The sequence below is a fragment of the Neovison vison genome, chromosome 6 (assembly GCF_020171115.1).
Source record: "Neovison vison isolate M4711 chromosome 6, ASM_NN_V1, whole genome shotgun sequence".
NCBI classification, from domain to species: domain Eukaryota; kingdom Metazoa; phylum Chordata; class Mammalia; order Carnivora; family Mustelidae; genus Neogale; species Neogale vison.
The window spans coordinates 216,356,412-216,378,480 of record NC_058096.1 but is presented as its reverse complement, the minus strand read 5'-3'; the positions used below and the strand labels follow the sequence as shown (position 1 = coordinate 216,378,480).

Below are 22,069 nucleotides of genomic sequence, written 5' to 3'. Positions count from 1 at the left end.
GACATCTCAGCACTTAGGCAACTAAAATTTAATGGCAGTGATGTGCTGAGAGAGGATACCTTTTAAAGTCCCCCGGCATCCTAGGGCCCTGTCCCTCCGTCCCGTGCGCCCAGTTCCGGGCCATCTGTCCTCCGAGCTCACTGCACCAGGGAAGCATCCGGCGTGGGCCTTCATTCCTCAGTGACACCCTTATTCCAGAGGTTTGTAAAAGGAGCCCCATTGCTCCCCCTTCTTTCCTGTCTCTGCCAATTTCTTAGCCCAGTGGAGGTGAGAGGGTTTTATGACAAAACTCTCCACTGTATCCCAGCACCAGGGTCTTACTTCATGAGCTCCCTCGAGGGCCACACACATCCCGCGAGGCCCAGCCACCGTCACGGATGCGACAGATGAGCGCGGGGGCGTGTAGCCTAGAGACCCTGGCCTTAGCGCTGGGCCCAGCACATTCCACACCCACCAGTGAGCAGCAGAATGAATGTAGCGGGTCACCTGGCGTTTCTAAAATGTGAAATAATGGAGGAAACATCAGAGTTCATCTCACTTGGCAAAGGCAACCCCGTGCAGGGAAACCCCGGGTATTTTACGGCTGCAGGTGCGTGTCCTGGGTCAGAGTGAAATCCGTGGCTCCCGCCGTGCATCCTGGTCAAAACTGTGATGAGAAGGCTGTCAGGGTGAGATGGGGGAGCTCTCAGACGGTTCCGGGGGGACAGCAGGACGCGTGCAGGTGGCTTGCAGCTCGGGTCTCCCTCTCCCCGGCCGAGCGCCCAGTGCCTTCTGATTGCAGTTCTCCTCTTCAGAGATATGCAAACAAGCCCCAGCTGTCCGTGGCCGAGCCACCCCTAGCCTGTTCCCGCAGAGACGGGAAGCCTCCTACTCCGGGGGGCATTTCAGGGTTCCCCGGCCAGATGCCCCAGATGCCACGATTGCCTAAAGGAGCAGCTTTGCCAAGATTGCGGGATCCCAGAAACTTTGCTCTTTCGGGGTTTCTGGCACATCACGGGGCCCCTGGTCCTCCTCCCACAGCTGGGGTCTCCTGAGCTGCCGGCCGCACATACAGGAGCTGGAATCTGGTCCCCGCACCTTGCTGGCTTTGGACAGCCATCAGCATTCAGTCCTTGCTCTGGGCTGGACGCTTGACACACATGTTCCCAGCAAGCCCTGCCCAGACACAGCCTGCCTTGGGCTTCTGCCTTCCAATCTGTCATCCCAGTGTGAAGGGTGGCCACGCTCAGCGAGGGCCAGCCCCGCCCCGCCTTTGCATTTTCAGCCACATCCTGCCACGTTGGGTTCAACTGGTCACAGATGAGGTTAGGGCAAGCCTTGGAACAGAGCCTCAACCATGTCACCGTTCCCCCAGGGTGGGGTCCATGGCTCCAGGCTGATGGGACAGAGAGGGAGAGTGAGCTCGTGAGAGTTGTCGGCTCTCGTCCACCAGTCCTTAAAGCGCCTGCTCCCTCCTTTCTCAGGCAGGCCCAGGATTGATGTCCCCTCTGAGCTCCTGTCCCTGGACAGAGCCAGGTCTGGGTGTGGCACAGCCTGGCACCCAAGTGCATGGCTTGTCTTGAAGTGAGGCATGGGAGACGGCACTTGATACCCTGCCACGTCACAGAACATCTTTCCTCTGCTTCCTTGTGGAAAACCAGTGCCTTCCCAATGGCAAGGACTAGAAAACCGCTCGGGTCTTCCATTTGGGTCTCTCTGGGGAGCATCTCTCCACTGGTTTTAGCCAAATTCTCTGAAGTTCACGGCCCCTGAGTGTGCTACCTGTAAGAGACACACGTGCAGAAACTGGTCTTTCTCCGAGAACACATACTGCTCCCGATATAAGCAAACTGATTTTTGCATCGTACATAAATACAGTTGTGATTCGGCCTCTTTCAAGTGCTGAGGCTTTGGCTGCTCGGCATCTGCTGATATTCCCTCCAGGAGCTGGAGGAATTGGGTGAGGGCAGAGCCTGGATTCAGATGCATCCCTGGCCCCTCTGGGCTTGTTTCCCTCAAGAATGTTTCAGAACTCACAGGACAGTACATATACAGGAGATAACTCCTGAGCGCTTCGAATTTCTCATTCCTCAAGCAGCGGGTGGGGGCTGGGGGCCGGGGGGGGGGGCTTCCCCCAGCTGGCAGGACCTGTGAGTGATGCCCACTGTGTCCCACCTTGCAGTAGTAGTGGACGTCAGCTCAGCGAGGTTTTCATCCAGCTGCCTTCCCGCAAGGAGCTGCCCGAGTATTACGAGCTCATCCGCAAGCCTGTGGACTTCAAGAAGATAAAGGTAAGCCTGGCATGGGGTGTGGGAAGTGTGCCCACATCGGTGTTTGGGGGATCTGAGCCAGTATCTTCCGCGTCTGGGTACTACTGGGGTGTATGGGACAGATGACCCCGGAGCAGACTGGGCAGAGCCTGAGCTGTTGGACCCAGTCACAGGCTCTTGGGGTTCCTCATGGCCTCAAGAGCCCCAGCAGCCCAGTTTGTGGGAAAGGGTCCTAAAACTCTTGATGGGCAGCCAGTGTTCGGGGTTCCTTCAAGGTTACCCATGACCTAGGCTTCAGCCATGCAGCTCTGTGCTCAGTGGGCCTGGGCTTCCAATCTGTACAGAAGTCCCCAGAAGACAGGGCTATGACCTAGTTAGGCAGAGGGACTCCCGAGACACAGGGCGGAGTCCTGAGGTAAGGCCGCTTCTCCCTCTACCCACAGGAGCGCATCCGCAACCACAAGTATCGCAGCCTCAACGACCTGGAGAAGGACGTCATGCTGCTGTGCCAGAACGCTCAGACCTTCAACCTGGAGGGCTCCCTGGTGAGGAGGCCCCGGGGGGCATTCGTGGGCAGGGCACCCACTCCTGGCTTTTGCCACCTTCGCAGCTAGGCCCCAGTTCAGCAAGCTGCTTGCTCGGTCTTAAACTGACTGATTAAGGGACCTGGGTGGCTCAGTTGGTTGAGTGTCCCAACTCCTGATCTCAGCTCAGGTTTTTTTAAGATTTTATTTATTAATCTAAGAGCACAAGCAGGGGGAGAGGGAGAAACAGACTCCCCACTGAGCTGGGAGTCTGATGCAGGGCTTGATTGCAGGGTCATGAGTTCAAGCCCCGCTTTGGGCTTCACACTGGCATGGATCCTACTTTAAAAAACAAACAAAGGGGCCCCTGGGCGGCTCAGTCGGTTAAGCATCTGCCTTTGGCTCAGGTCATGATTCCAGTATCCTGGAATCCGGTCCCACTTGGGGCTCCCTGCACAGTAGAGAGCCCGCTTCTCCTTCTGCCTGCCCCTTCCCCTGCTTCTGCAGCTCTCTCGTGCTGTCTCTCTCTAACAAATAAAACAAACCAAAAACAACAGGTTGATAAAAGAATTCTCAGCCACTAGAAATATTTTGTCAATCGTGAAAGCGATGTATTCCTTACTAAAAGAAGCAGAAAGAACAACAAACAGATTAGAGGAAATAAACTCAGTCTGATCCATCCAGGATGACCCTGTGAGCAATCTAGTGTACATGCTGGAATTTCACTTTGAATTCACTAGTGACTCCTTGAATCGTGTGGATGTGTCCTTTCCTGCAGTGAAATTAACATACACAACCTCAACTCAGCAAACTTTTCCTAAGTGTGCGATGGATAGATTGTTCGTTGGAAAAGAGATTTTACAGTCTTAAATTTGGGGAAAATGCTACTTTAAACAAGGGATATGTGTTTCCACCATTGCTGCAGACCTTTTCAGAGCCTTTAAAAGCATATCCTCACTGGGATTCTTCAGAGGGAGGGAGGAACTTGTAGTTCTTCCTAAACTAGCACATCCACACTTTTCTCCACGTCTCATGTTCTCTTAGGCCCTGATTGGGAAAGGGTTACGGAGGGCTCTCTGCCCTGCACAGGCTGTCCTGGCCAGAGGGCAGGGCCAGTGGCCCCTTTCAGCCCCCAGCCCACTGAAACCCCACGTGTCTCTTTTTAGATCTACGAAGACTCCATCGTCCTGCAGTCGGTTTTCACCAGCGTGCGGCAGAAGATCGAGAAAGAAGATGACAGCGAGGGCGAGGAGAGTGAGGAAGAGGAGGAGGGCGAGGAAGAAGGCTCTGAGTCTGAGTGTGAGTCCCAGCGGCGGGTGGTTGCGCAGACCAGCATCACAGCCAGGCCGCTTCCTGCCACCCCTGACTCGGCTTGCTGTGCTCTCCCAAGCTCACATCTTTTTTCCTTTTCCCCCACTCTTTCTGGTCCCTACCCCAGCCCGCTCCGTCAAAGTGAAGATCAAACTGGGCCGGAAGGAAAAGGCGCAGGATCGGCTGAAGGGGGGCCGGCGGCGGCCGAGCCGCGGTTCGCGGGCCAAGCCGGTGGTGAGCGACGACGACAGTGAAGAGGAGCAGGAGGAGGTGAGTCTCCGGCACTGGCGGCAGGAGCCGGTGGCCGTGGCGGGCCAGTCTTTGGAGCTCTCTCTGCGTGCCAGGTCTTGGACCCTTCTGTTGCGGCCTTGGGTGGGTCAGTGCTCCAACACCCCACTCCACAGATAGGGAGACTGAGGCTTGGGGTTGGACACGGCACATAACTCCAGACCAGGTCCGTGTGACCCTGGTGAACCAGTGCTCTGAGGCCGGTGGGTGCGGTCGCCTCTCCCAGCACACTGGGCCCGCCATGCTGAGGCCAGTGGGGCTGAGTCTCTATCGAGGGTGGAGTCAGGAGACCCTGGGAGGAAAGATGCCATCTGTCACTCCTGAGCAGACACAGCCCCCTCTGTAGCTGAGGCTTTCATGATGCCCTCGCCCTGGGTGACACACGTGCTTCGCCACCGGGTCTCTGCTCGTGGCTCTGTTCTGGCCTCTGTAGGAGGATTTCCAATCAGTAGTGGTGGATAAAAACCAAAACCAAAATCCCACGATCTAAAATTACCAAAACAGTGTGGAACAGGCCCCGTGAATTATGCCACGAGTGGTGTCTGCGTGTCGCCTCTGCCCCGGAGCGGCCGCTTACCTTACAACCAGGGAGAAGCGGCAGGAGCATCGAGCCCACAGTGGCCCGCTTTGTGGGTATGGGGGATGGTGGCGACCCGTCTGAGCAGACTCTTGGCCCCCTGGCTGGGGCCTCAGTGCCCAGCCCTTCCCTGCTGTGGGAGACGGGCTGTTCACTTCACTTCGGAGCCTCAGTTTCCACTTCTAGAAAACAGGGAGGCCACGTGGATTTCCTGGGGTCTGGCCCCCGGCAGAACTCGAGTGCTGTCCCAGCGTTGCTGTTTTTCTCATGCAGCCATTTGTAGTAATTGCAAAATCTGGAGGCTCGAAACAAACGTGACCATGTCGCGGTAACCCAGTGAGGACATTACCGATGTCCTGGCCGTGGAGCGCTGGCCTGTGTTTCCGGAGAGGAGAGTCTGGGCCGTGAAGCTCCCCATCTGCCCAGTCCTCATGCGGCAGAGCATTCTGTGGCCCTTGCCAAGCTTTTCAAAACGTTTGTGCGGAAGAACAAGCATCCTACATAGAAATAACCACGGTGGTCTTGAAGCCGCAGGTCAGGGGCACAGGGACAGGCACATGCCACCTGTGGGAGGAAGCACAGAGGGCCCAGCGAGTCTCCCAGATCCGAGGAGAGTCCGTGTGGGCATAGGGGCCAGTCCTCGAGAGATCAGCGACACCAGGATTTGGCCATGGCACCAGGGGCAAAGCCAAGGGCTGCCATACCTTCAGCCTCATGGTGCCCCTCGGCTGCCCGCTCCCCCCCTGCCCCGCCCCCAGCAAAGGCAGTCAATGAACGTACTTAGTGCCTGGGTAGGCCCCAGGGGGGCGCCCTCCACGGTGGTGGGGCTGACCATGTTCTCTCCTCCTGTCCCCCTCCAGGACCGCTCAGGAAGTGGCAGCGAGGAAGACTGAGTCCCAACATTCCAGAGTCTCGACCCCGGGCCCCTGGTTCCAGAGCCGAGGCGGCGTAGCCCTTAGCAGTAACGGGTAGCAGCAGATGTAGTTTCATACTGAGGGTAAACTGTATAAACGAAAATCTTCCATATTTATACGGCAGAGAAGATGTAGGACTGTTTGTGTCTGGCCCTGTCCTGGCATCCGTAGCGCTTGTAACAGCATTAACTGTTGAAGACGAGAATCATGACTCGGGGAACACGTGACACCCGCTCGTCTTTCTTCTCCCGGCAGTACTGTTGCGGCCGCAGTTGGGAGTCACTGTAGTTTCCGCCGTGGATGCACGCGTGTGGCCATCCACCCCTCGTACTGTATTCTGTGGGGCAGGTCAGACTCGCTGGGGCCGGGGGCCGCAGGCCCGGCGGGGTATGTCAGTGTCACTGGATGTCAAACAGTAATAAATTAAACAGACAAAACTCGCGGCCTTGCCTTCCGTGGTAGACTCATTCCAGGCTCCCTGCGGCGTCGCCGAAGCCTTGCGGGCCCCGTCCTCCTCCCGTTACCGCATCCCGTGGGCGTTCGTTTCACGGGGGAGGACACACCTTCTGATCTCCAGCTCGGGCTCTTGGGCCTGCGGGTGCCGCGGCCATGCGGGGAGCAGGCAGCTCGGTCCCTTCCCTGTCTGCAGCCGAGGGTGACAGCCACAGAGATGGGCAGGGGCCACACAGGTCAGTGTCATGGCCTGGGAAGCCCAGGGCACTGTGGAGCTCTATGTACGAACATGGATGTCTCCAAGATAGGTGATTTTTTTTTTCTTTTTTAAGATTTTTATTTTTTACTTGTGAGAGAAAGAGCACCCAGGTGGGGGGTAGCAGCAGGCAGAGGGAGAAGGAGACTCCCCACTGAGCAGGGAGCCCAGTGCGGGACTCAATCCCAGGACCCCGGGATCACGACCTGAGCCGAAGACAGACACTTAACCAACTGAGCCACCCAGGCATCCCAAGATACGTGTATTTTTAAAATATATATTATTTAAGTTGTATAAAGACGTGGGCCCCTGGGTGGCTTAGTCAGTTAAGCATCTGCCTTCAGCTTGGGTCATGGGAACTGCGGGTGGACGGGCCTCTCTCCGCCTCTCCCAGGCAGGTGCGTGGCCTTACGGGTGCACGCAGCTTTCTGGCCTCTTGCTGATCCGTGGTGCCAACTGTGGTTCTGTCGTTCTCCGGGCCTTTCTTGCCTGTGTGCCCAGCTGAAGTTACAGCCAAACAACTCGCTCACTGCCTGCTTGATGGTGGTTATCCCCAGTGTGCAGATGAGAACACCTGCACGGAGAAGGGAAGCATTTACCCCAAGGCTGCACTGCCAGTCCCAGAGCCACTATTTATCTGTAAAGCGTTGCTCACCTTCCTTCCAGGTCGGGTGGTGTGGGTTCCGCTCCTGACCCAACCACTTCCAGGCTGTGTGACCTTGGGCTGCATTCTGCACCGTCTCTGAGCCCACGGGGAGATGGGAAACCAGAAGATACTTGGGAGCGTTGTACTTCCTCCTTCAGGCATTTCAGTATTTTCCACGGTAATGGTAAAGAGGAAGATAATTTTGGTGACTCGGTTCTTTGAGTGGTAGACTTTGATCTTGGCTCAGGTCATGATTCTCAGGGTCTTGGGGATTAATTTTGAAGCCAAAAAAAAAAAAAGTGAAGGTAATCAGTAGGTGCTGGTGTTTGGCAGAACATCCACACAAGGGGACCCGGGGACACATTGACCAGGATGAGGGTGAGAGGTCAGGGCTTCAGGCCCCCTGGCCCGGCTCCCGCATTGACCTTAGCCTAAGGTTGCAAAACACCAGAACCAGGCACCTCCACCAGCCCGAACTCCTGCTGTTTCGGGTTACAGATCCTGCCTGCTCCCTCCCCACGCCCCAGCCAGACTTCCGCTCAGCACCCATCCATCTGGGTAGTGCTTTCCCCTCCAGCTCTGCCCTCTGGCCAATGTCTTCCTCCCCCACTTCTCCCAACATCCTGAGGGCGTGGGGAACTTGGTGCTTCGTTCCCATTTCACAGATGACACAGGTGGGGCGCAGAGAGGTGAGGCACTTGCTCACCACCACAAATCTGAGCCCAGGTTTGGGAAACACAAGAGTCCTCAGGGACCAGGACCGGCCCTGGGTCTAGAGGAGAGACCCCGGATCTAGAAGGTGACGGGAGGGGTGGGGAGTTGAGCAATGGGGGCAGACCTCTGTATCCCCAGGGAAGCACAAGAGGCCTCAGGAAGACATGGTTGAGGATGTGCACGGGATGGCTCATGACTGCAATGTCACGTGGTCAGTGCATGACGGGAAGCCCCGAAATGCCCAGACGAGGCTGGGACTGGGAGGGGGGCAGTCACAAAAAGCCAGACCCAGGGCTCCTGGCTGGCTCAGTCGGTGGAACACGTGGCTCTTGATCTCCAGGTCATGAGTTCAAGCCCCACACTGGGCATAGTTTGCCTTTTTTTTTTTTTTAAAGATTTTATTTATTTGTTTGACAGAGATCACAAGTAGGCAGAGGCAGGCAGAGAAAGGGGGCAGCAGGCTCCCTGCTGAGCAGAGAGCCCAAGTGGGGCTCGATCCCAGGACCCTGAGATCATGACCTGAGCCGAAGGCAGCGGCTTAACCCACTGAGCCACCCAGGCGCCCCATGGCGTAGTTTACTTTTAAAGATAAATAAAATTTCATGAATAAAAAGATAACAGACCCTCCTATGTGACAGATAGCCACAGTAATATCTCCCATCCCAAGGTTCACTTCTACAACCTTGCAGCTCCCCCATTAGATTCCACTGGATATGTTCAATACTACTTCCCCTGGAGTTTGGCTTGGGACCTGCTGGTAACCAGTAGAATCCAGTGGAGGTGACACTGTGACTGCCAATGGCAGGTCATACAAGCCATCACAGCTCCTACCTTGCTTGCTGGAAGACTCCCTCGAAGGCACCAGCTGTCGGGTGTCGTGAGGAAGCCAACACAAGCCCGTGCTGAGAGACCACCAAGACCACATGAGAAGAAAGAACTGGCCGGCCAACCCACACGCCCAGCTGAGCCCTTCCCGTACTCCTGGCACATTGAAACCATAAGAGGAAACAAAAATGAGTGTGTTTATTAAGCCCCTCAATGGTGGGGTGACTTCTTATGTTCCAGCAGGTACTGGAACATCCTAAAACAATTTTTCAGATGACATGGGTATAATTGACAATGAAAGATCTTTAGAACATTGTTAAAGAGAGAAGAGCCCGCCACACAGAGAAGTGTCCAGCGAGGTGCTGTTTTGGACACACGTAGGATCCTAACCACTGCCTCTGGACCATGTTGCTGCCACATGGATGTTCAGAGAAAGGTTTCTCACGATACGCTCGGAACACGCTGCATCCCAAACGGCTGTCACCCCTGGGGGCAGGTGACAGGAGGATGGACTTGGGAGCTCCTCCAAGCTGGTGAGGTCCCAGACACCTGTCCATTTTAAGAACCGTTTCTTTTTCTTTTTTAAGATTTTATTTATTTACTTGACACAGAGAAAGAGAGACCACAAGTAGGCAGAGAGGCAGGCAGAGGGAGAGGGGGAAGCAGGCTCCCGGCTGAGTAGAGCCCAATGTGGGCCTCGATCCCAGGACCCTGAGATCATGACCTGAGCCGAAGACAGAGGCTTAACCCACTGAGCCACCAGGAGCCCCAATTTAAGAACCACTTCTTTTTTTTTTTTTTTAAAGATTTTATTTATTTATTTGACAGAGAGAAATCACAAGTAGATGGAGAGGCAGGCAGAGAGAGAGAGGGAAGCAGACTCCCTGCTGAGCAGAGAGCCCGATACGGGACTCGATCCCAGGACCCTGAGATCATGACCTGAGCCGAAGGCAGCGGCTTAACCCACTGAGCCACCCAGGTGCCCCTAAGAACCACTTCTTAATGCCTCACCAATGTTCGCTTCAACAGAAGGTTTCTAGTTCATGTCGTGATCTCAAAAATTTCTACCACAATGAGGCCATTCATTTCGTCTGGAGCATTGATATTTACCAGGTGCCCAAGACCCAAATCTTCATGTTCCTGCCACCCGGGACTGCTCATGTGGCCCCCTTCCCGGCTGACCCCAGTGGCCCCCCAGCGGTCCAACTCAGCTGTCCTCGATTTCCCTGAGGCTCCATTATCCTGTCCCAGCTCCTCCCATTCTCCCAAGTTAACTCTTCAATCCATCCACCTCTCTGTCCGCCTGCAGCCCCCACCTCGTCCAGCCGCTACCACGGTGCCTGATGTGATCTGCTCCTCGCTGATTCCGTGGCTCCCACCCCCACTTCCTGCCAGTTGTCCCTTCCATAGGGCCAGAGACATCGGAATTCTCGGCTCCTCAGTGCATGTGCGGTGGGTGTTGGCAGCTCTCCAGCCGTGATCACTCTCAACCTAAGCCCCACTGAAACTTTACAGCAAACACACTCACCGGCCTCCCTCCTCCTGTAATGGTTCACCTGGCAAGTCTCCCTCTGAGCCTCATCTCCAATGCCACGTTCCTGCCCCTTCTCGCCTTCGTTCTCACTAGAGGGCCATAAGCAGGTAGGCCCTCCTTAAGAGAATCCTAAAAAAGGTTTCTTTCCAAAGCGTCGTCCCTTGACACCCATGAAGGCTTGATGATGAGCGACAAGCAGGACAGGATGTGACAAAGACGAAGACGACAAACTGGAAAAGAAAGGCTGGCTTGTGGGGAAACTGGCTGGCTCGGTGGGTAGAGCATATGCCTCTTAGTCTCAGGGTTGTGAGTTCGAGCCCCACATGGGGCATGGAGCCTACTTAGGGGGAAAAAAAAAAAGAAAGAAAGCCTAACTTGTTTGCTGAAAAACACTTGAAGAAACTAACAGAAGTTTTTGTTTCTTATTTATCTTTAGAAGCTTCACGGAGAAACCACAAAGAAATACGTGTGCGTACATGGGAATAAAAAATTTAATCCTATGAACCTCCACATAAATGCAAATTAAAACAGTGATGAAACACTTCATTATTTTGGTTTTATTCATTGGTTTAGCAAACTGGCAAAGATGTGGTAAATGAGAACACACCATTGGGGAGACCCGCTGTCATGATAGCTACTACAACCGGACAGGACTTCCTGAAAAGAAATTTGAGAAATTTGCCTTAAAAATATGTATACCCCAGGGACACCTGGGTGGCTCAGTGGGTTAAAGCCTCTGCCTTCAGCTCAGGTCATGATCCTGGGGTCCTGGGATTGAGTCCCGCATAGGGTGCTCTGCTCAGTGGGGAGCCTGCTTCCTCCTCTCTCTCTGCCTGCCTCTCTGCCTACTTGTGATCGCTGTCTGTCATATAAATAAATGAAATCTTAAAAAATATATATATGTATACCCTGGGGCACCTGGGTGACTCACTGGGTTAAGTGTTGCCTTTGGCTCAGGTCATGATCTCAAGGTCCTGGGATCAAGCTCCATGTTGGGCTTCTCGCTCAGTGGGGAGCCTGCTTCTCCTCCGTCTCCTCCTCCCCCCAGCTCAGGCTCTCTCTCTCTTTCTCAAATAAATAAATAAAATTAAAAATATCTCTATGTATACCCTTGGAGCTCCTGGGTGGCTCAGTCGGTGAAACATCTGACTCTTTTTTTTTTTTTAAAGATTTTTTATTTATTCATTTGACAGAGAGAGATCACAAGTAAGCAGAGAGGCAGGCAGAGAGAGAGGAAGGGAAGCAGGCTCCCCACTGAGCAGAGAGCCCGATGCGGGACTCGATCCCAGGACCCTGAGATCATGACCTGAGCTGAAGGCAGCGGCTTAATCCACTGAGCCACCCAGGCGCCCGAAACATCTGACTCTTGATGGCTCTTGATCTCAGATCAGGTCTTGATCTCAGGGTGGGTCGTGAGTTTGCATCCATGTAGGCATGGAGACTATAATAAATAAACACACACACACACATCTTTTCTTCAGGATTTTCTCCAATTTTAGTATATGTGCTGCCGAAGCGAGCACTTCAGGAATTTCTCTTAAGGAAATTATTAGAGATACAATCAGAGAACAGGTACCATTTCCATTGAGTGGGAAAGCTCTATACAACACAATGCTAACACCCCATTAAGGCTCATCATCCAGAAGACACTGAACAGACATTAAACAGCATATCAGAGGCATGAGAAAGGGATTAGATATGACATGAAGAGGGAGAAATGGATACAAATCATATTGATCAGTGAGATTCGAATTATATCTATAGGCTCACTAATCGTATTGTACTAATGTCCGAATGTTAATTTCCAGGTCCAGTAAAGCACTGTGATTATGGAAGACATGTAATGTTACCTACCATTGGGAGAAGCTGGGGGAAGTGTTGACGGGACCACTCTGCACTGTTTTTGTAACTTTTTTTTAAAGATTTTATTTATTTATTTGACAGAGAGAGACAGTGAGAAAGACAACAGAAGCAGGGGGAGTGGGAGAGGGAGAAGCAGATTTCCCGCCAAGCAGGGAGCTGGATGCAGGGGCCGGATCCCAGGACTCTGGGATCAATCACCTGAGCCAAAGGTAGATGCCTAACAACTGAGCCACCCAGGCACCCCTGTTTTTGTAACTTTTTTGAGTCTATAATTATTTCAAAAAAAGTGTTTCAAAAATTGTATCAAGGGCGCCTGGGTGGCTCAGTGGGTTAAAGCCTCTGCTTTTGGCTCAGGTCATGATCCTGGGGTCCTGGAATCGAGCCCCGCATCAGGCTCTCTGCTCAGCAGGGAGCCTGCTTTCCTTCCTCTCTCTGTCTGCCTCTCTGCCTACTTGTGATCTCTGTCTGTTAAATAAATTTTATTTATTTTTTAAAAAGATTTTATTTATTTATTTATTTGACAGAGAGAGATCACAAGCAGACAGAGAGGCAGGCAGAGAGGGAGATAGAGGGAAGCAGGCTCCCCGCTGAGCAGAGAGCCCAACGCGGGACTCGATCCCAGGACCCCGAGATCATGACCTGAGCCGAAGGCAGCGGCTTAACCCACTGAGCCACCCAGGCGCCCTATTTATTTATTTTTTTAATATTTTATTTATTTATTTGACAGAGAGAAATCACAAGCAGGCAGAGAGGCAGGCAGAGAGAGAGGGGGGTAAGTAGGCTCCCCGCCGAGCAGAGAGCCCGACGCGGGGCTCAATCCCAGGACCCCAAGATCATGACCTGAGCCGAAGGCAGAGGCTTTAACCCACTGAGCCACCCAGGCGCCCCTGTCAAATAAATTTTTTTAAAAAATTGTATCAGTGGGGCACCGAGGTGGCTCAGCTGTTGGGTGTCTGCCATCAGCTCAGGTCGAGGGACCAGGGTCCTGGTTTCAAGCTCTGTGTCCAAGGCTCACCAAGGCTGACGCAAGAAGCTGTGGGAGCCAAGGTCGCACACGTGGCTTGGAGGAGATTGTCACAATATTTGGGGTTTTAGTCCCCTTCTCTTTTATTTCCCTTCCCTCCCTTCATTCTCTCTTTCCTTCCCTCCTAGATATTCTTTCTTTTCCTTTCTTTCTCTTTTATTTGTGATCATGGCAAATACACATCACATAAAATTTACCATCTTCACCGTTTCAAGTGCACAGTGTAGTGGCGCTAAGGATATCCACATCGCTGTGCAACTGTCACTGCGTTGACCTTCAGATCATTTCCATCTTCCCAAACTGAAACTGTCCTCATTAAATACTAACTCCCCCGCCCCCTGGTACCCGCCATTTTCCTTCTGTCTCCATAAATCTGACTCCTCTAGGGACCAGCTACAAATGGAATTTGTCCTTTTGTGAATGGTTTTACTTTTTAAATTTTTTTCTTCTTTAAGATTTTATTTTATTTTTATTTTTTAAGATTTTATTTATTGGGGCGCCTGGGTGGCTCCGTGGGTTAAGCCTCTCCCTTCAGCTCAGATCATGATCTCAGGGTGCAGGGATCAAGCCCTGCATAGAGCTCTCAGCTCAGCGAGGAGCCTGCTTTCCCCTCTCCCTCTACCTGCCTTTCTGCTTACTTGTGATCTCTCTCTCTGTCAAATAAATAAATAAAATCTTAAAAAAAAAAAAAAAGAGATCTGATTTATTTTTATGACAGACACAGCGAGAGAGGGAACACAAGCAGGAGTGAGAGATGGAGAAGTGGGCTTCCCGCCCAGCTGGGAGCCTGATGCGGGGCTGGATCCCAGGACCACGGCATCATGCCTGACCCGAAGGCAGATGCTTAACCACGGAGCCACCCAGGTGCCCCAATATTTTATTTATTTTAGAGACAGAGCCGGGCGGGGAGGAGAGGCAGAGGGAGGAGAGGGAATCTCAAGCAGAATCCTCGCTGAGTGCAGAGGTCAACGTGGGGCTCAATTTCACAACCCTGAGATCAAAACCTGTAAATCAAGAGCCAGATGTTCAACCCACTGAGTCACCCCATTGCTCCTTGTTTCACTTTTTTCTGAATCACACAAATAGGACACATCCCATAAGGCGTCAAACCTCATAGGACACAGCAAAAGGCACTTTCCCACTTGCCTCCTGAGATTGGAACCCGGGGCTATTTGTGTCCCTGGATGTAACCACAGACTTTGGACTGTCGCAGGCAGTCTGGACGGGAGTCCCCACCTCCATCCATCTTCGCTCCTGCTCACAACTGTCCATCAATTTCGGTTCTTCAGGAGTCCTAGAAATCCAAGGACACATTCTGCTCTAAGCTGTGCAGCCCACGTGACCCCCTGGGCTGGGAGATGCGAGCCCAGCTCCGCCCTCCAGAGGCTCATGCCTGGCAGGCAGTATACACCCGGCCTTTTACACCAAGAGCAGACTGCTGCTAAAGGAAAGCCTGATCTTGACCTTTGGGTCAAAACCCCATGGCCTCTCAGTCGCACCCTAAGTACCTCGCACAGGCTCTTCCTTCTGCCCGCATTGCCCTTCGTTCAGCCAGGTCCTTCTCGTATCCAGGCCTTCGCTTCAATGCTCCCACGCTCAGAGAAGCCTCCTTCCACCCCCAACTCAGCTCAGCCCAGTGGTGTGAGGCACGTGGCTAATATTATCTATCTTGCTTCAGGTGGTGGCTACACAGATGAGTAGATAGAAAATAAACCTATGCCGGGACACCTGGGTGGCTCAGTCGGTTAAGCGTCTGCCTTGGCTCAGGTCGTGATCCCAGGGTCCTGGGATCGATCCCCACATCAGGCTCCTTGCTCAGTGGGGAGCCTGCTTCTCCCTCTCTCTGCTGCTCCCACACTGTTTGTGTTCTCTCACTCTCGCTTGCTCTCAAATAAATAAATAAAATCTTTTAAAAAAAAGTCATAAAAAGAGGCACCTCCCACACTAGCCACTCCTTTTTTTGTGTTACCACAAATTTGGTTTTGAACAACCACCTCGCTGATTTGTTTCATGCTGTCTCACCCCACTGGAACCTCAGCTCCTGGGGCGGTGGGAACTTTGCGTGGTTCCTCTGGTGTCCTCAGCACCTAGAACGTTCCTGAGAGAGAGCAGATGCTCGGGAAAACCTTGTTGAATGAGGAATAACTACAAGGGCACGGAGACCCAGAAAGAAGTGGTTTGTCCAGAGTCCCAGAATTGATGTAATGGAGATACAGAGCTGACCCTCTTCTGGACAGATTTCCAATACCTGTGAAGCTTCCCAGGGTCTTCCAGATCATTCCAGATAGGCCAAAACCATTCAGAAAACTCTCCATGTGTGGGCAGGTGGGCTGTAAGCAATGTGCCTCATGTGGTTATGTTGCAGAAACCATGACAGGGGCGGGGACTGTTCATGACTGAACTTTCCACTTCAGGATTCATGAGGATTGATAACCGGTGGGTGAGTTAAATATAAAATATATCGGAAGAGGTGCTGGCTCCCCCAGCCCACCCCTCAACTCTTGCCCAGGGCTCTCTCTCCCATCCCCAACCCATGACCTGTTTAATGAGTCATCTTGCCCAAATTACCCCTTGGATCCAGCCGCTCTCAGCTCCCAGGGCCTCAGATGCTTCTGACTGCCCTGGAAATAGTTTCCTTCATTCCAAGGGCATGCCAAGGCCTCGAGTGTCCATCCTGGACTTCCACACATGTGCCCCACCCTTCTGCCAAGCTCTCTCTGTCTCCACCTCACTGTCAGGCCCGCCATTATTAGACAGGTTGGGGTTGACAGAAAAATGGAGCGGAACGTGCAGAGATTTCCCATATACCACTGCCCCCCACACAGGCACAGCCTCCCCGCTATCAACAGCCCCACCAGAAGGGTGCGCTTGTTACGACGGATGAACCCACGCCCACACGCCATTATCACCCAGAGCCCATGGTAGACACGGCAGTTCATTCTCCATGGGGTATAATCTGTGAATTCAGACAAAGTTATGACATGTCTTCTGTAATATAGAGTAGATGCACTGGCCGACACAACCTGTGTGCCCCGTGTACATCTCCCCTGCCCCCTGCCGCCATGACACCTGGCAACCAGTCAGGGGTTGGCCATCTTCATAGTTTCGCCTTTTCCAGAATGTGGTAGGCACAGTTGGAAGTGTACAGTATGACCTTTCATTGGACCAGCTTCTTTCACTTGTTAAGAGGCATTGATGGTTCCTGCATGTCTTTTCATGGCGTGATAGCACATTTCTTTTTAGTACGAACATTCCATTGGTTGGATGTGTCATGGTTTATTTAGTCATTTACCTGCTGAAGGACATCTTGGTTGTCTCCCAAGTTTGGGGCCATTATGCATAAAGCTGCTATTAACATCCGCCTGCAGTTTTTTGTGTGGACTTAAATTCTCATCTCATGTAGGAAGTGTCAAGGACCGTGATGCCTGGGCCATGTAGTATGAGTGTGTTTACTTTTGGAAGAAACTACCAAACTATCTTCCAAAGAGGCAGCTCCGTTTTGCATTCCCACCAGCAACCAATGAAGCCTCCAGTTTCTCTACCTCTTCACCAACACTTGTGAATTTCTGGTTTTGGCTTTTTTAAGATTTTTATAATAGCCATCCTAATGGGTGTGAGGTATGAGGCATCTCGCTGTCATTTTGATTTGCATTTCCCTAATGATTAGTAATGAATATCTTTTCATGCCCTTATTGGCCATTTAAAAAAATTTGGGGGGGGGCCTGGGTGGCTCAGTGGATTAAATCCTCTGTCTTCGGCTCGGGTCATGGTCTCAGGGTCCTGGGATCGAGCCCCACATCAGACTCTCTGCTAGGCAGGGAGCCTGCTTCACCCCCCACCACCCCGCCTGCATCTCTGCCTGCTTGTGATCTCTCTCTCTCTCTCTGTCAAATAAATAAAGAAAATGTTTTAAAAATTTTTAAGATTTTATTTATTTCTTTGACACAGAGAAAGAGAGAGAGAGAGAGAGCACAAGTTGGGGAGTGGCAGCAGAGGGAGAAAGAGAAGCAGGCTCCCTACAGAGCAGGGGGAGCCTGATGTGGGACTCGATCCCGGGACCCTGGGATCATGACCTAAGCCAAAGGCGGTTGCTTAACCAACTGAGCCACCCAGGTGCCCCCCCAAAAAAATTATTTTAAGATTTTATTTATTTGACACAGAGAGAGAAAGAGACCATGAGCAGGGGCAGCAGCAGGCAGAGGAAGAGGGAGAGGCAGGCTCCTGCAGAGAAGGGAGCCTGATACAGGGCTCGATCCCGGGACCCTGGGATCATGACCTGAGCCGAAGGCAGACATTCAACTGACTCCGCCACTCAGGTGCCCCTTACTGGTCATTTTTATGTCTTCTTTGGAGAAATGAGTATTCAAGTCTTTTCCTCATTTTTTAAGTTGGAATGTCTGTTTTCCTGTTGTGTTGTAGGGACTCTTTACGTATATTGGATGCTAGACCCTTACAGATACAGGATGTGCAATTATCTGGTCTGATGCCGTACATTGCCTTTTCATTCTGTTGAGAGTGCCCTCTGATGCGTGACCGTTTTTAACTTTTCTGAAATCCCCCTTACCTATTTTTTTCTTTCATTGCCTGCACTTTTGGTGTCACATCCAAGAAATGATCGCGAAATCCAGTGTTATGAAGACATTTTCCTACTTTTTTCTTCTAAGAGTTTTATAATTTTAGTTCTTCCTTTTATGTCTTTGTTCCAGTTTGAGTTAATTTTTGTACCTGCTGAAAGTAAGACTTGTCTAACTACATCACCGTGCATGTGAATATCCAGTTTTCCCAACACCATTTATTGAAAAGACCGCCCTGACCTCATTGAAAGATCTTGGCGCCTTTATAAAAACTCATTGGACCAGATATGAATGGTTTATTTCTGGGCTATCCATCCTAGTCCTTTGGTCTATTTGTCTGTCTTTATGCCAGTACCATAGTGTTTTGTTTTGTTTTTTAAGATTTTATTTATTTATTTAACAGAGAGAGAGAGAGAGAGATCACAAGTAGGCAGAGAAGAAGGCAGGGAGAGAGAGGGAAGCAGGCTCCCTACTGAGCAGAGACCCTGATGTGGGGCTTGATCCCAGGACCCTGAGACCACGACCTGAGCTGAAGGCAGAGTCTTAACCCACTGAACCACCCAGGCACCCCATCTGACTTTGTTCTTAAGATCATTTTGTTTATTTGGGGTCTCTTGAGATTCTATATGAATTTTAGGGTGAATTTTTCTATTTCTGCTAATAACATCATGGGACATTTGATAAGGATTACACTGAATCTGTAGGGTGCTTTGGGTAGTGATGACACTAACAATATGAAGTCTTCCAATCAATGAACCTGTGATGTCTTTCCATTTATTTGTCTTCTTAAATTTTTTTAAAAGTTTCTGTTTATTTATTTGACAGAGGGAGAGAGTGTGTGAGAGCATAAGCTGGGGGAGCAGTAGGCAGAGGGAAAAGCAGGCTCCCCAGCTGAGCAGGGAGACCAATGCAGGGCTCGATTCCAGGACCCCAGGATCATGACCTTGAGCCAAAGGCAAGCACTTAACTGACTCAGCCAGCTAGGCACCCCTGAATTTCACTCAGTAATGTTTTTTAGCTTTCAGTGTGGAAGTCTTTTTTTAACATTATATTTTATTTGTTTATTTATTCATTCACTTATTTATTCATTTATTTATTTACTCTTTTAGTGAGCCCCTGAAGGCAGAGGTAAGGGACAGAGGGAGAGAGAAAATCCCAAGCAGACTCTGCTCTGCGCACAGAGCCCAACATGGGGCTTGATCTCACGACCTGAGCAGAAAGCAGGTGCTTAATGGACTGAGCCACCCAGGCGCCCCCATCTGTTATATTTGAAAAAAAAGACTATCGGCTGGGGATCAAATTTGAGTTCTGCATTATCAAAATCAGAAACAGTGCATCTCTGATATGGCAGCCTTGCCAATGATAATTCCTTTATTTTCCCTTATTTTCATTACCTTACCAGAGCCAGGCGCTGGAGATGGAAGCCCGGGCCTCTGGTCTCACGTGGCTACTGGGCGTCTGATGGAGATAACTGAAGGCCCAATAGAGTCAGGTCCTTGATCACACCTATGGGAACACGCCAAGGTCCCCATGAATACTTACCTCTCTGCAGACTTCTGGGCCAAAGGGCAAGCTGCAGCTGGCATGGCTCCCTTCTGGCAAAAGGCCAGGTGCCTCTGGGCAGAGGCTCATTCTGGTCTGAGCCTCCCCATGAATTAGAGGTAAAAACCAGGACAAGGCAGGGTGTCCACTGGAATGAGGATTATGCAAGCCCGGCCACTTTCAAATGAATTCTGTGGAAGGATTTTTGTTTGTTTGTTTAGAAAACTAATATTAAAAAAAAAACCTAATATTTATTATTAGATTGAAGGTGCAATACAGTTTTCCCAAAAATGTGGCAGTGTTGGGGCGCCTGGGTGGCTCAGCGGGTTAAAGCCTCTGCTTTTGGGGCGCCTGGGTGGCTCAGTGGATTAAGCCGCTGCCTTCGGCTCAGGTCATGATCCCAGTGTCCTGGGATCGAGTCCCACATCGGGCTCTCTGCTCAGCAGGGAGCCTGCTTCCCCTTCTCTCTCTGCCTGACTCTCTGCCTACTTGTGATCTCTCTCTCTGTCAAATAAATAAATAAAATCTTTGACAAAAAAAAAAAAAAAAGCCTCTGCTTTCAGCTCAGGTCATGATCTCAGGGTCCTGGGATGGAGCCCCGCATCGGGATCTCTGATCAGCAGGGAGCCTGCTTCCCCCTCTCTGTCTGCCTGCCTCTCTGCCTACTTGTGATCTCCCTCTGTCAAATAAATAAATTAAATTTTTTAAAAAAAGTGGCAGTGAGAATACCAGCATAAAAACAAGAAATTTGAGGGGTGCTTCTCGGGCTATCAACACAGCATGTGACTCTCGATCTTAGGGTTGTCAATTTGAGCCTCACATTGGGTGTAGAAATGACTTAAAAATAAAATCCTCAAGAAAAGGGGCATTTCACGTTTCCGTCATTTAGGTGTCTACCTTCAGCTCAGGTCATGATCCCAGGGTCCTGGGATTGAGCCTGGAGCTGGGTTCCAGCCCCGAGTTGGGTTCCCTGCTCAATGGGGAGCCTGCTTCTCCCTCCCTCTCCCTGCAGCTCCCCCTGCTTGTGCACTGTCAAATAAATAAGTAAAAATCTTAAAAAAACAAAACAAAACAAACAAAACCCCACAAATTTTCCTGGGTAATAGCTAATTATCTCATTTGAACCCCTCATAGAACCTGCCTAGTAAAGGAAACAAGCATTATTTCCTCCCCTTTCCACCTTGGAAAAGCTCATTTACTCACCCAGGGTCTGCCTGATTCTGAAGCTGGGGCTCTTAACTGCTCTTTCTTACTCTGGATTAATCACCTCCCCCCCCACCCCCGAGGGTTCAGTTGTCCCCTTTCTACGTCTTTTTTTGCCTCCTCTGGGGGTGGGTTCCCCAAAAGCATGCTGAGAGATTAGTACATTCAGCCAAGCTCAATCTGTAAAATTTCAGAGGACTTTGCTCATTCCTGAGGAACCCACCCAAGATTTGCCAGACCTTTTATGGGTTCAGGCAAGATTCTCACAGGTGCCTTTTTGGCAAGGGGTCTTGGAAATTTCAATGAATCCCAAAGGAGACTGATTCTTTTTTTTTTTTTTTTAAGAAGGCTTTTTTTTTTTTTTTTAAGATTTTATTTATTTATTCATGAGAGACAGAGAGAGGCAGAGGGAAAAGCAGGCTTCCCCCTGAGCAGGAAGCCAGATGTGGGACTCAATCTCAGGACCCCGGGATCATGACCCAAGCAGAAGGCAAAGGCTTAACCATCTGAGCCACCCAAGAGCCCAAGATTTTATTTATTTGACGGAGACAGAGAGCATGCACAAGCAGGGGAAGCAGCAGGCAGAGGGAGAGGGAGAAACAGGCTCGCCATAAGCAGAGAGCCCAGTGAGGAGCTGCTGGGCTGGATCCCAGGATCATGGGATCATGACCTGAGCCGCAGGCAGAGGCTTTAACCCACTGAGCCGCCCAGGTGCCCCCAAGACTCTGATTCTTAAAAGCTGTTCTCCATCAGCCCTCTGTGATTAAGGCAATCAGATTCAACTCTAAAAACTGTTTTATTTTGATTTTTTTAAAAAAGATTTTATTTATTTATTTGACAGAGAGAGAGATCACAAGTAGGCAGAGAGGCAGGCAGAGAGAGGAAGGGAAGCAGGCTCCCTGCCGAACAGAGACCCCCAACTTGGGGCCGATCCCAGGACTCTGAGACCAGGACCAGAGCTGAAGGCAGAGGCTTAACCCACTGAACCACCCGGGCACCCTTATTTTGATTTTTGCTTTGGGGAGAGGAAGCAGCAGCCTGTTTAACACTTTCTCCTAAAAGAACAAATCCGTATTTATGTCCAGACCCCGGAAGGATAAATTGATTTTAGAGATGCTTTCGCTGGTATTCATCCAAGTGCTGGATCCCCCAAACCAAGATCAGTTTGGGGCTGAAACGTTTGTGAAGATTTCATTTAAATTCCTCACCGAGTCCTGTTTAGACCAATTCTGAAGAATCGTCTCAAAACTAGACGGGATTAAATCGTATATATACGATTCCTAGAAAGGAAAAAGCAAGTAGAGAAAGGAGGGGGTATAGTTTCTGACGTCTCGTTTTTCCGTTGGAGGCAGAGGGGAGATAGATGGTCGTTAGCCTGGTAGATGATCTGGAAGCAAGTTTTGGGAAAGATTGGAATCCGAGTCAGGACTTCAAGGGTTAACCAGCCCTAGTCGCATCGGCCGTTCCAAACTCCTCCTCTCGAAACTCCTCCTCCCGCAGTGAGGCGAAGATATTCGAAAATCACCCCACCGCAAGCTCCTCCCCCTGCGAGGAAACTCTCCTAGAAATGCT

General features: G+C 51.0%; 1 protein-coding gene across 6 annotated transcripts in view; it reads left to right on the top strand.

The window, feature by feature from the left end:
- SMARCA4 (SWI/SNF related, matrix associated, actin dependent regulator of chromatin, subfamily a, member 4) overlaps positions 1 to 6,306 on the top strand; it is a 93,008-nt gene extending 86,702 nt beyond the window's left edge. For 4 of the 6 annotated variants that reach the window (XM_044254185.1, XM_044254184.1, XM_044254183.1 and 1 more), the window contains 5 exons: positions 2,162 to 2,270; positions 2,693 to 2,794; positions 3,940 to 4,072; positions 4,212 to 4,354; positions 5,810 to 6,306. In XM_044254185.1, coding sequence (XP_044110120.1) covers positions 2,162 to 2,270; positions 2,693 to 2,794; positions 3,940 to 4,072; positions 4,212 to 4,354; positions 5,810 to 5,842 — 520 coding nt within the window. In that variant the 3' untranslated portion in view covers positions 5,843 to 6,306. The remainder of the gene's footprint in view (positions 1 to 2,161; positions 2,271 to 2,692; positions 2,795 to 3,939; positions 4,073 to 4,211; positions 4,355 to 5,809) is intronic. The other 2 variants (XM_044254182.1, XM_044254186.1) reach the window with 1 other exon arrangement.
- Positions 6,307 to 22,069: the final 15,763 nt, after the last annotated feature.